General features: G+C 36.4%; 1 protein-coding gene across 1 annotated transcript in view; it reads left to right on the top strand.

Moving 5' to 3' along the window:
- The window catches only part of LOC124219716 (uncharacterized), a 127,079-nt gene extending 113,027 nt beyond the window's left edge, over nt 1–14,052 (top strand). Inside the window, exons 8-10 of the mRNA XM_046627702.2 lie at nt 4,565–4,729; nt 8,350–8,391; nt 9,172–14,052. Of these exons, the coding sequence (XP_046483658.2) occupies nt 4,565–4,729; nt 8,350–8,391; nt 9,172–10,671 (1,707 nt within the window). The 3' untranslated portion in view covers nt 10,672–14,052. The remainder of the gene's footprint in view (nt 1–4,564; nt 4,730–8,349; nt 8,392–9,171) is intronic.
- Nucleotides 14,053–14,451: the final 399 nt, after the last annotated feature.

A 14,451-nucleotide genomic window follows, 5' to 3' on the forward strand; every position in this document is an offset into this window, starting at 1 on the left:
TAGCGACTGTTTAATTTCAATATAATCTCTGAATGTAGTCACGTAGTCCAAACGTTTCTGCTTAATTGAGTATCTGAGAAAAAATATAATAATAACTTGATACATTTGTGACTCGCCAGTAATCCGATGTTGTTTCTCGTTTAATGTTTTTTTTTTTTTTTTTCAATTTCTTAATTGTCCAGAGTCAAATTTCCATGATCTGTTATAAATTAGCAATTTCGTGCCTGTTCGTTATTTCGTTGATCTCTCTCTTTATTCCGATTCGTTTTTCTTTGTCAGCAAAAGCATAGCGAAGGACCTGAGTGTAAAACGTGAAAATATTGAATCCTTGAACAGAACAGAAAAAAAATCGAAAATAATTGAAAAAAAAACGGTGCACTTTACTGCCACAAAATGATTTAGAACTAGACGTGATTCTTTTTTAATTGTGAAAGGCACACACGCGCAAGCACAAGTACACATCAATAAACACAAACACGCACACAACCACGCCAACCTTGCTGACAAGCTGCGCTGCACGAAACCCCAGCTAAAACCCCCGCTGCTGTTTGCTGAACCCCCCAAAACCCCAGCGCCTTCACTGCAACACAAACGCCTATATATATATATATATTATTTATACACACCGCGACATTGGAATTACAAAATGAAACGGACCAAAAATAAATAAAAAGAAATTTTTAAAACGGAATAAAAAAATTTAAAAAATACAAACAACCAACGGCACACGTCAAATTTAGAGGGGAAAAAACTTTTTCTTGCATCATCACGGGGTTGTGATGTATAATAATAATAACGCATCGCGAAATCATTCGAAACTATCTGTATGTAAAATGCATATTATGTTTTTATACCTACCGCACTAGAGCGATGCCACTGGTAACAAAAAAAAATACCAGATAAATTTTAAAAGGGTGAAATTGTAAGAGTGACTGAAGAAAAAAAAAACTGTTCTTATCGACTAACGAACGCGACAAAAAAAAAAAAAAAAGGAAGATCACGCTGCGTGAGTTGACCGCAATGAAATCGAAACTCGCTGTTGGGAAGCACGGATCTGAGAGGACCGCAGTTTCTTTTGTTCGTTTGTTTTTTCTTCCATTTTTTATTTTTTTTTCTTTTTTCTTTTAAATACCGATAAATAAAAATTTTTCATCGCTGTGCCTCGATTGGCTCTCTGCAGTTTATCTTTGTTTCTATTTTTATTTTGATCAGTGCTATTTCGTCGACACGAAAATGAGAACCGGAAAAAAAAGCAAAAAAAAAAAAGAAAAAAACGATATGAAAACAGACGTCACCAGTTTTTGGACAAAATTAATTCAAGTAAGTATACAATATGAGTCGAGAACATTTTCTACTGGTACGTTACCTAACCATATGCTAGTCATTTGAGGCACGGCTCTATCTTCAAGTAACACGCTTGTATATCTTGTGACGTGTAAGGTGATGGAAAAAATATTTTTCTTTGTCGTTGGCGATAACAACAAAAAAAAAAAATTAACGCAATTGTTATCCGTTTTTATCTCGAAAGCAAGTAAGGAACTACGACGAGGTGCATCGAATTGGAATACCGGGTGAGTGGCTGAGTGAAAGCATCGTTGTGCAAAATGTAAAGAGGGAAAAATGCGAAAGTAAAATTCTCCAATAGAAAGAAAAAGAAAAAAACAGTATAAATCTAACATAATTATCTCGATTACGTTGATACCGCTAAATCGATTCCACAGCTACTCTTCGGCCACGTCAACAAAAGGATAGTGTTTGTATGTGTGAGAGAAACACAGTGTATCTCGTCTTCTCTTTTCTCTCTTTCCCTTTCTTTTACCTTCTCTGATTTATTCCTCTTTCTCTTCTAAAGAAAATAAAAAATAAATATAAAAAAAAAAGACAAAAAAAAAAAAAAAACAGTGAAAGAGCAGAAAAATAATTTCCCGGATTGAAAAACCTCGGGGCCGAGTCAGTCGCTCTGCCCCCGTAGCAACTTCTTTATCTCAAGTCATTCAAGGCGGGCCGAGTAACAGGAAACACGAAAATCCTCCCCCCCCTCCCCCGAACGAACGACGGGTACGCCGACCGGATTTTCGTCGCAGTCCAGCTTGTTGGCAGGGAAGTCTTATTCTCTAAAACAAAAAATTAAGAAAAAGAAAAAAAAAAAAAAAAAAACAATTAGCGAAGATGAAAACAGAAAATTATGGGTTACAGTTCGCAAAGGGTGCATCTCTTCTTCATTTCCATCAGATTAAGTTTTGTACCTGCCAAAATATCTACATTTATCTGTTCTTCACTTGCTTCTATCAATGTGTATCCGTCCGTTTTGAATTCGAGTTTTTTTTTTTTTTTTTTCTTGGTCGTCTTACATGCATTAATTGACAATAACTAAGGATAGATAACTGAGCACTGGGACGGAAAATTGATGGTTAGTTGTTTTTTTTTTTCTTTTTTTTTTTTTTTCTTACAAATTGTAAAAAGTTGACTTTCATGTAACTATTTATGCACTCTTTAGAATTGCAACGCAGTATAATTTACCTCGATATTTTGTACAAGTGTCTTTTCTTTTTGTCTTTCTTTATAACTATTGTACAACAGATGATGGTAAAACAAGTTTCTCACGCACACGAATAATTCTTTGATTCATAAATAAGTATGTGCATATATCGTTATCGTAGTTTCAGTACTTTGAAAATCGAAATTTACATTACACACATACACACGAAAGAATCCAATTTATAGGTACACACGCATATCATACACAGCCTCACACGACTCTGAATGAAAAAAATTTACGAAAAAGAAACTTTTATGCAGCGATTCACATATTCTAACACAACAACTTGCGAACGAACGCATACGATGTTACCCTTTATCGTACACACAATGACATCGACGGATATTTTTTTATTTTTTTTTATACATTTGTTTTTTTGTTCTTCTTTGACTCAGGCGTTACGACTAATAAATCTGTAAAAAAGAAATATCAGCAGCGAAAAAGACCAAGAAATCTGTATATACTGTACAAAACTGTATGATGATCGATTATTATTATCATTTCTTTTTTTTTTTTTTTTCAAAGTATATTCATGTACACGTGTATTTTTGATTTACATCTCTTCATTTTCAGGATATAGCGTTGCTGCAGACGATGACGATGATAATACGAATAATTCATACATTTATTTATTTCTCGTAATGTTATTTTCTGCAAGTCACCTATTTCAATTCTCTTGTGAAGAAAGAAGATTTGCTACACGTGCCCAGAGATCGACGGGAAACCTTACCGAGTCCTTATTTCTTCCTTATCGGTATAACAAATATCTTTCCAGGATTGATCGTGCGCTCAGCCGATAACAGCGAGGAGTAAACTTTGCAGAGCGGAAATCGAACAGAAATCGATCAAAAATATAGAACGATCTTGTGTATCATTATTTTTCAGCAAGATTTCTACCGGATGTCGAACGTCTCGTCCCTCTTTAATTATTTTTACTTCTTCGTTTCCTTTCAGTATTTACAGGTTATCTGTATCGGAATTCAGAGAACTGCTGCCAGTGAACATGTGAATGAATCCATTTAGGAAATTGGCCCACTAAATTTAATTTACAGAATGAAACGAACGCGTGCATCTAATCGCAGGACATCACCGAGGCACTAGATCAATTCAGACTTAACCCATCTCAATCCAAACCTCTAATCTAAGCGAACCCAAGCTAACTTAATTTATCCTTATTTATATGCCCTGAGACGCGTGGTGGTAGGATATTAAAACCTCATGCAGAAAAATTAAATAATACAATAATAATAATGATAATAATTATGACAGTAATAATAATAATAATAATGATAGTAATGAATTATTTCGAATTTTAGAGCTGCGTGTTTAAGAGACGTATACAAGTAACTCATATATGCCACCTACGTATGGATACATCGTATGAAATTGAATGGGAAACTTTGATACTAATTTATACTAATCTGTATAGGGAAAAAAAAAAATGGTATCGAATCGCAACATATTTTACGATACCTATATTAGTATTACTTAATTGACCGTTCGAGGGAATGATTTTTTTTTTTTTTTTCAAGTATAATCTATTGATATATCTATGTATTATAAATATATATTCTCTGTGCCGGAGCCTCAACTAGTATTTTTTTCTTTTTTTGATTTTGATCTTGTCCTCTCGCTGGCGATGCTTCAAAAAATGCTTGCTGCTGCTGTTGCTGCCGCTGTTGCTGAACATTACCAAACAAAAACCTGCACATACCGCCGCCCCGTGCGCTTCGCTCTCTACCTGCCAATTAACGCCTGCCGCCAAATGCCGTTCTGCCAAAAAAAAAAAAAAAAACAAAAAAACCAAAAAAAAATACCTACAAAAACACGATGCTCTCGACCATCGCACGTTCGTCGACTTCGTCGTCGTCTATCCGTTTCAAAAAACGAAACAATCAACGGTAACAAAATTTCAAAACCGACGCTGGGAACACTGGGGAAAAAAATCCGTTGCTAAACGAAAAAAAAAAAAAAAAAAAAACCCACCATGTGGAACAAAAAAAAAAAAAACACGCATTAAAGCAGACGGCGACTGTGCAGACGAATGTACCGGGAATGGGCACCGTCGCAGGAGTGCCAGGAGTGCCAACGGGACTCCAGAACGCAGCTGCAGCGGCCGCTGCAGCCAATATGGCCGCCGTCGAACTCGGCAAGAAACGGATGCGCGATCCCAATGACGACCTGCTAATGGTACCACAGCTTTCGCATGGAGTACACTATTACTTCTACTACTATCTATAAACGTTACTACTTCTTTTTCCTCTTTTCTTCATTTTTCTTTTTTAGTAGCAGTCGGTAATGTCGGAAACTGATCTCTTTGCCACGAAATTTCACATGTTATTCTAACGTTATAAACAGCTTCTTCTCGTTAGTTATTTTCCCATTCGTTTGTCGACGCAAGAAATCAGCTCCCGACTCATATCATTAGTAGTCAATTTGATCAAACTAGTTAGTTAAGTACCAGTAACCTGTATAGGGTGTTTTTGTACAATTATCGACAGAGCGAAAGATTCTTAAACGAATTATTACAGCTGAACGATATCGCAACCCGAAATACAGACCGTGCGATCGGTACCGATTTCAATCGCGCACTTCCGTTGTCGGTAACTCCGGAACACCCTGTACGCAATCCTATCCTGCTTTTCTTATTCTTCAAATGATTCGGCAAAGTTCAAAAAGACAGTTTTTTTTATTTCTCTTTTTTATTTTTATTTGCTTTCAAACTTGAAAATAATCGGACGTACAGAGGCAATATACATATAATACTTTCAGATTATCGTATATAGACTATAATTTTTTTTTTTCTTTCTTTGCCTATGTGTGTGATTCCTTAGTACAGAGCTTACGCCTCGTAATATTTATATATATATACTTACATTACTTCTACACACACAAACACACACACACACACACACAGATTGCTCACACTGTATACACCTCTAGGTAACTCTAATTTTTCATAAAAATTAATGCTGGTTTTTACCATCGTGCAATTTGAGCTGTGAAATTTCTTTCCATCTCGCTAAAAATTTTTCCATTTCTAATTAGAATAATCATTATGAGAAATGTGTAAAAATTTTCACTAAATTCGATCACAGCAAAAATTGAACTTGACCAGCAGCATGTATCTCTGAGAATTCTTACATCTTTTACATCATTGTAATCTACCCTCGAATTCATTGAGATAAACACAAGGACACCGTTTTGATGTACATATACGTGTATAGTTCTCCTGCTCACAAAATCTTCTTTCTACATGAAAATGATGAGAATAGTTGAATAATAAAAAAAAAACATTCCAAGAGAATTGAAGTTTTGTATTAAAAAAAAAAAAAACACACACACACACACACACACACATGGAAGATACAATTTGCATCTTCAATGCAAAACTGTTTTTACTACTCAACACTATCCCTTTTCCACACACGTACATGTATACCCTCAGTAGTGATGCACACATACGTACCTGTACACCACGTATGACGTGATAATAATTAATAAGCTTGCGCCGATGATGCATGTTGTGGCTTTTACGCGAATATTTTCGAGATGGGTTTATATACTTATATGGTTATGTCCATATGAACTTAGTAAAAAATTTGTCCCAGGGTTTTTCTATGGTCGAAAAGCTAGCCATTCCCCCGTTCTGACTATGTAACGTTACATGGTGGATGTGAGTCCTAATTATGTACCTCTGTAAATCCGGATTCACGAAGATTATTGTCATGTTTAATTATCGTATGTATTTTTTCTGCTCTTCGTGTCACGTTCATCTAAATATGCAGTCTGAACGACAAAATGAGAAAAGAAAGAGAAACGAATTCAACCGTTTTGGGTTCGAACAATTTATTAACTTTCGTCTGAATTCAGGAAGATATGAGAAATAACTAACCACGTTCAAACGCATCGCAGTAGACCGCTTATGTACAAAACACACGCTCACGAAAAAATATTTATATATACCTACCTACGTATGTGTACGAAAGAAAAAAATCGCACGTGTTGTAAACTTCGAGTAAAATGGAAAAGAAAGAAAAAAGAGCACTCCAAATTTCCTCAAGGCTTATACAAATAGCAAGGATTTGAGAACACTTACAAAAATTGATACGCAATGCATAATTAATTATCAGAATATACCAATTGGCTTATATAATTATTACAATAAATGTGTAATCCCTGCAGCTTTGAAGCTTGTGGCAAAATGTCGTCGCTGCTGCTTATAATCCTCCTCTTTCATTTCACCTCTTATATATTATAAATATAGTATAATTAAACTCAGGTAACTTGAGAGTGAAAGAAAACAATTTCTTTCATCGCTTTGCCCTGTTTTGCACATAGTTGTGTTCTTATTTTTATTAATCTTTCTTCTTACTAAGACAACGTTTTCTTCTTTTGCACTTTTTTCTTTGCCTCAAACCGCTGTTTACGTGCAGTAAAATTAATTTCGTGTAAAGGTGGCGTAATTCCTTAGCCTTGTCTTTTTCGCTCTCTATTTTTCGATCTTTCCTTCCATCGTTTTACTACATCTCCCATGTTACGTGACGAAATTTCAAATCAACAATTAAAAATGTAAAAAAAAAAGAGAAAAAAAAAAACACGTGCAGAAGCTCCTAAAAACGATCCGCGATTCGTTCTACTATTCTTGGTTTAAATCTCAACTTGAATCTTCCAATTCCTATATGCATCGCCTATATACTTTCCCATGCTTTCTTCTTAAGTAGGTATCTATAAAGCCGCGCGCGCAAGATCAAAAAACAAAAAAAAAAATTTACCGTACCGCTGTAAGAATACGGTATAGTAAACGAGACAGCTGTAATGATGATAACAACAATCATTCAACCGTCGGAAAAACATCGGCAAGGCTCTGATTTGATATTGTCATTGTATATCTTTAACACCAGAAAATAAATTTATATGCATATATGTATGTTGATTCGAAATGAAACAATACAAAAATTCGCAATTATCGTAAATCGAAGAAGAAAACAAAAGCGAAATAACAAAAGGATGCCAGAAATGAAAACGTGGATTAAATTTTTGACTGAAGTGTAATTTAAAAAAAAAAAAACGACGGACCACCAACCAGTATTTATTTCACTGCGCTGAAAGTACGTCGCTCTTTTTCGTTCCAAATAATTACCCGTATCCATCCCGTGGATTATTTATATGTATACACGTTGTACTTATATACCGACTTGTATTCGGGTGAGAAACAGAGAAAATTTTCTTCTTCTCTCAAAAGATATTCGGGATGGGGAAAAGAACGACTGAAAAGTAAAAAAAGACGAAAAGTATATGACAGTATATTTGTTATTAACCATACATGTATACGTGGATAATTTCGTATTACATACAAAATCTCTTAGTATGTATAAAATGCAATCATTTTCGAGTGGGACTAATCCAATTCCTAATTTATCATGCGTCATCGGCACAATTATATATTATATGTAATAATAATTTATATTTTTTATCTATGTATATTATTATTATTATTATTATTATTATTATATTACGATGATGATGATCTTAACCACAACAATAACGATAGCCATACAATCATTGCCTTTGAATTCCTGGAAATAGTATTTCTTGAACAGCACAGAATTACTGTTATTGCTGTTATTCTTATCACTGTTGCTCTATCGTTGTTATATAGTGAAAACAAAAGAACAACACCATCAAATAATAGTTTTTATTATTTCTATTTGTTATATATTAAATACATTGTAAGTAATATTATCATTATTCATAAAAATCAATTATCATCGAACAAAAACTTGAACACATTCGTGTCTTTGTTACAGATGGACATGAAATCAGTCGGGTCATTCTACTACGAGAATTTTGTAAGTGCAAAAAGAAAAACCCTTTTAGAAATGTGAATGAAAAACGTCCCAAAAAAAAAACGAAATAACGAACATCTAGAAATTGATGCAAAAAAATCCAAGTTCAAATCACCAACGAAACAACAGCCAAAAAGAATCAAAGGATCCAAATTCACTCCAAACAATTAAAATAATCTAAGAAATAAAGAGAAAGTAGCAAAATTCTTAAAAACTGAAACAAAACTTCGAATTCAAAACCTTTGAAGGTGCCCTGGTCGATTTCTACGTTGACGTAGATATCACCAAATATCGTAGTCCGCGTGTCTCAAACGCGGATAAAAGCTCAGCAACCCCGTTCTGTACGCAATCCTGAACAGAAACACTCGAATCCATTTTCATTAGGAACAGAAATAAAGGATTCTACGAAATCGTAATACTAAATCTGTCGAATTCATGCCATTTCTTTTTTTCTTCGTCAAATGAAAATGTATTCGTGTTTTTTTGTTCAGAATTGCGTATAGAACGGGGTTGTTGAGCTTTTTTTTTCGCATTTGAGACACGTGGACTTCGGTATATACGACGATTTGGAGATATACACGACAACGTCGAAATCGAACTTAACAATTCGTCATATCTATGAATACATTGTCACGCGTACTTGATGTTTTGTATCTTTGCAAATGTTCGACGCGTTACGATAATATCAACGACAAAAAGGTTTATATTGACGTTGTTCAACTTCCGATTTTTTTTTTTTTTTTTTTTTTTTCCGTTTTCCGTTCCGTGAAAATATTCTTCCAGGCCTTCCCCGGAATGGTACCGTACAAACGTCCAGCCGGCGACAAGTCGGGCATGCCTGTGTACCAGCCCTCGGGAGCGGCGACGACCTACCAGCAGCTGATGCAGCTACAGCAGCCATTCGTCCCCGTCTCATGTGAGTACGCTGGAGTAACACCAACAAACCACCATCACCCACCACCACCCTCGATTGTAACGACAACGCTACAATCATCTCAAACCTCAAATAATAATAGTAATCTTATGAATAGTAATAGTGGTAGTAATAACAATAACACCAATGCCTCGAACCCGGGTAACATTAACAACAACAACAACAACAACCATCATCACCACCAATCAGCCGCCGTCGCCGCCGCCGTTGCCAACCACCAACTTCACACCGCTGGTTCGGGTTCCGGTTCCGGTTCCGCTGGTTCCGCCGGCCCCGCAGCCCAGGCCTCGAGCCTCGCGAGCGAAAACACGAACGGTGTCCTGGTCGATCCCGCGAACCCGCCGCCCCCGCCCCCGGGGGGCCTGAGCGTCGGTGGGGTCGACAAGCAGGGCAGCGAAGGCGCCGAGGGCGCCGTAATCCGGCCGCGTACCTCGCCCGAATTGAATCACCATCACCCCCACTCCCACTCCCACCCTCACTCACACCATCAGACCCCCCACCACCAGCACCACCTGCCCCCCTCGATGTCCCCGGCGGCTATGACGTCGATCGCCTCGCTGATGAGCAACCCGAGCATGTGCACGTCCCTGGCAAGCATGTCGTCAATGGCGGCTAGCATGCACGCGAACATGCAGGCCCACTACACGATGGCTAACATCAACGCCCTGAACAACTTCAACGCGGTTCAGAGCCTTGCGATGGACCCGGCAGCGCTGGCGAAGGAGGTAGCTCAGAAGAACTACGCCAAGGCCGTAAAGCTCTCCGCCTCGCAGGCATCATACGGCATAAATCCCCTCACGGCCCTCAACTACACCGGCGTAGCACTGAACAAACAGGCCCTCGCGATGCCGCCGCCTTCGATTTCGGCTCCCCCCGCGACGCCCCGCCCCCCTCAGCCTGGCCTGGGCCTTCAGGGCCTCGCCGGCATTCCGGGAGCTCTCGCGGCGTCGCCGTTATCGGCGGGCCTCTTCCACTACCCGAGGCCACCTCCACAGCCTCAGCCGATAAATCCTTACTCGCTTATGCGGCCGCACCACCAGATGCTGCCCACTTCGTACATGCAAACCGTGCCGCTAGGCAGCATTCAGGGCATGCAGGGAAATCCTTACGCCGCCGCCGCCGCCGCCGCTGCCGCCGCCACGCACCAGGGGCATCCCTACGCCGCCATGTTGCCGCCTGGAATCCCCGGCGTCTCGGGCGTTCCGCAGGGTGGCGCCACTGGGCTCCAAGCACAGCTAGCATCTGGCAATGCCGCCACCATCGTCGCACAGCCGCAGGTTGCTCTCAGCTCGGCCAATACCGGTGTTCAGGTTATCACTCAACCGTATAAGAAAATGAAAACTACCTAAATTTGAACAAGGGTGATTCGATTGTCGTTTTGTGGCTCAGAGACGGTAAGGCGAGATATTTGAATGGCGCTGTGTCGTTGTTCGACGTTGCGCAGACTCTGAATCTTACCCGAGACCCTTTCGAACCATAAAACTGCCTGTATTCAGGGTGGTGACGAACCTGGATTAGTCAAGGTGTTTCACCGATCGACGAGGGGAAAACATCCTATTCTTATTTTTTAAACAGTCGCGCGACTTTAATTGGCTTTTTAACGTGTATTAGTTATTTGTAATTTGTACATAGATAAAAATTAGAACCGAGTATTCAAGTTCGAAAGTTGGCACATGATTTTCGTGTATTTTTTTTTTTTTTCTATTGTTAGCTATCGGTCGCGATTCTGTATATCTGTCGGTTAAAGTCCCGCCCCTCTCCCTCCACCTCGTTGGATTGAGTCGTGAATTCGTCTGTTTTTTTTTTTTTTTTTTGCTAATATTTGTTTGCTTTTTTGTGAGAGGGGTGATATCAAATATCAAATCCAAAATACCGAAGCCATTGTAGCAGTCACAGACACTTGGATACGGTTGACGTATGTATCAGATTCAATGAGAAAAGAAAAGAAAAATCGTAAAAAAAAAAGATAGAAAGAGAGACGTTGAGTTTCATCTTCTAGTCAGACATTGTCGGTGAACAGTGCCTTATATAATAAATACATGCCTGTGTATATATATATATATATATATAAATATATATATATATATATATATATATATAAATATATTAAAGAAAAATGAGAGTGAAACCAGAAGAGGGAAAAGAAAAAGAAGAAAAAAACCTAACCAAACCTTAAACCCGGTCCTATATATGAATTGATAATAGTAATCGTAGTCTCTTGTATATAAATTATACAGTGAATGAGGAATATAGAAAGATGAAAGACAAAAAAAAAAAAAAAAAAACAATTTATGTAAAATATTGAGCTTATTCGTTTGGGTAATAATCACTATTATCATCATTAATATTTCATTTAATTTTTTTTTTTTTTTTTTCCTAGATACCGTGTGACGTTTTCATATTAAATTCGTCGTAACTATATACACGTGCATACGTACATACATCGTAGAGTAAAGAAAAACCATGCCTCACATAACCCAACTTGATTTCCTATCTTATGCAGGCACAAAATATATACACAATGTATAAACGCGCGGTTATACAATAATTGCGGTTTAGTAGTCGGCGATTATGCTAGTTCGTAGTTATTGTTTTGGTTTGATTAAGTAAGCTAGTTAGTTAGTTAGTTATTTAGTTAGTTAGTTAGTTGGTTACATGTAGCTAGTGATTTTATCGTAAAGGATATTGTGTTATTACCATTAATATCGATAATTTTTCTTTTTTATTATCTCGTTTTTTGCTGTATTACAGACAATTTCTATCGCTCCATTCCAGTTTCTATTCGTTCGCCAACTCACGTTGTTCAGTTTTCAGAAAATTTCGCACGCCAAAGCCGCCAATGGCGCAACGTGCTTTTAAACTTGATCGTTGACTCGATATCCTATCAAGACTCTTTGTCTCCTACAATTTAATAAGCAACGTTTCTGGCAAATCACCTTTCATCTTTTTCGTGTACAAATAATTTCATTCGCTGTTCTCACCTTACGTTATATTGTTATTATTTTAATGATTATTATTGATTTTATTGTATTAAACGGACGGACCTCAAAGGTCGATAATTCTTTTTAATAAAAACTCTCCAAATTTTATTCACGGTTGAATGATAAGCCGCAGATTTTACCGCCACTATTTATTCTATACCATTATTAGATTGATATGAAACGAATTAGTTTTGTAATTGTTTCTAGTTTGTTTGTTTCTTTTTTCCTTGTAATTTCTTTGTTAGAGTGTAGTTCATATTTGGTCAGAAAAAAAAATGTTGTTCAGTTTCTATCTTTTAGTTTTGTTCTTTTCTTACCCGTTGTCCAGACTCTGCAATTGTCACATTTTTATCTCATATTTTAACCCCCCCCCCCCCCCCCCCCTTTCTCATCTTCTTTACGTGATAAATTCTTAATTTTTAATTCTAGTTATCATATTACTGTTATCAATATTATTGTTATTATTGTTATTATTAATATTATTATTATCGCGCCGATAATTGTCAAAGTTCCCAGTATAAGCAGAGCTATACAGTGAAAAATATGTTTCCTAGATAACCTTGCCCTCCCTCTACCCTCCACCGTCCCTTTCATAATTAGGTACATAATATATAGGGAGATATATGTATACATACAAATACACATATACCGGTTAGTAAAGAACGAGCGCGAAAATAGATCCGAAGGATAAAGGAAACGGAGAAAATGAAGAGAGAAAAAAATCGGAAAATAGAAAATTGAGGGAAAAAAAACAAAAAAAAAAGAAATTCAAAACAATATTCTAAAAGAATAATTATCTTCACCGATCATTAACGAAAAAGCGTAATATGTAAATACACGAATATATATGTATACATATATTATTGAAAGGTTTGTTAGTAACTATTAATATCATTATTCTATTATTATTATTATTATTATTATTATTATTATTATTATTATTATTATTATTAATCCTCCGTATATCCTCAACTAACGTATCTATTTACCCTATAAAAATTTAAGTCCAAGATTCAATTCGGGTGAGATGCGTATACATACATATAAACGCTTTATGGTATATGAAAATACAGAGAGGAAAAAAAAAATGCGTTGAAATATACCTACAATGCTATAACTATATTTAATATATAACACACACACATGTGTGCGTATGTACATATAATATATACGTATTATATGGAGGTAGTAGTGAGAAAAGTACCATTTTTCCACGATGTTTTGTGTTTACTTTTTGATCGTGATTCGATGTCGAGTGAGGCGTGATTTTTTGCCGAACAAAAAAATTAAATTTAAATATGAATTCGAATAATCGAGACAGTGACGGGATAAAAATATTAAAAGCGCTCGTCTGCATTTCCAAATTTTTCCTTACCCTTGCGCGGAAGACGGTAAAGTTCGTTGACGACAAAACAGTGAAAAACATGATTCAAAATCACGCAAGTATAAATTTTTCTCCTTCTTATCAACAAGAATTCAATGAAGCTGAGTGGAAAAATTGGGTCTCGTAAAAAACTGACACGAGTTGGAGCGGGAATGAAGAGTGAAAAAATATAGAATTTGATTTGCTTAAAAAAAAGAAAGAAAGAAAGGTTTTCTCACACGAAATACAATGTGTGAACATGCACTATCTGCTCATTTGCTACCTCCCAACTCCACGTACCGTGTCACGCCATTTTTTCGTGAACACATTCACACAACATACGGCGAAAAAATTTTAAAAAAAACATACATATATATATATATATACGCACACACAGAACACACATATACACATGTATATATATAATATTATGATAACTCTACATAGTGATAGTCGTAAAATGTATTTTATATAGTGTGTAACAACAATTTTATTATTATTATTATTATTATTATTATTATTATTATTATTATTATTATTATTATTATTATTATTATTATTATTAATCGTTTAAGAATATCATCTAGATATATGATGGAACTTCATCGAAGAAAACCGAAATGACCTATAGAAAGATTTAAGAAACAGCTGTTTCAGCAGATCGAATTGCAAAAAAAAAAAAAATTAGGCAAAAAATGAATTTCAACAATACACCATGTATACGCGCAAATTGCATACCGGCACAAAAAGTTAACAAAGTACGTAAGAGAAAGCAGCAAACGAGC

Source organism: Neodiprion pinetum, chromosome 5 (assembly GCF_021155775.2).
Source record: "Neodiprion pinetum isolate iyNeoPine1 chromosome 5, iyNeoPine1.2, whole genome shotgun sequence".
Classification (NCBI taxonomy): Eukaryota; Metazoa; Arthropoda; class Insecta; order Hymenoptera; family Diprionidae; genus Neodiprion; species Neodiprion pinetum.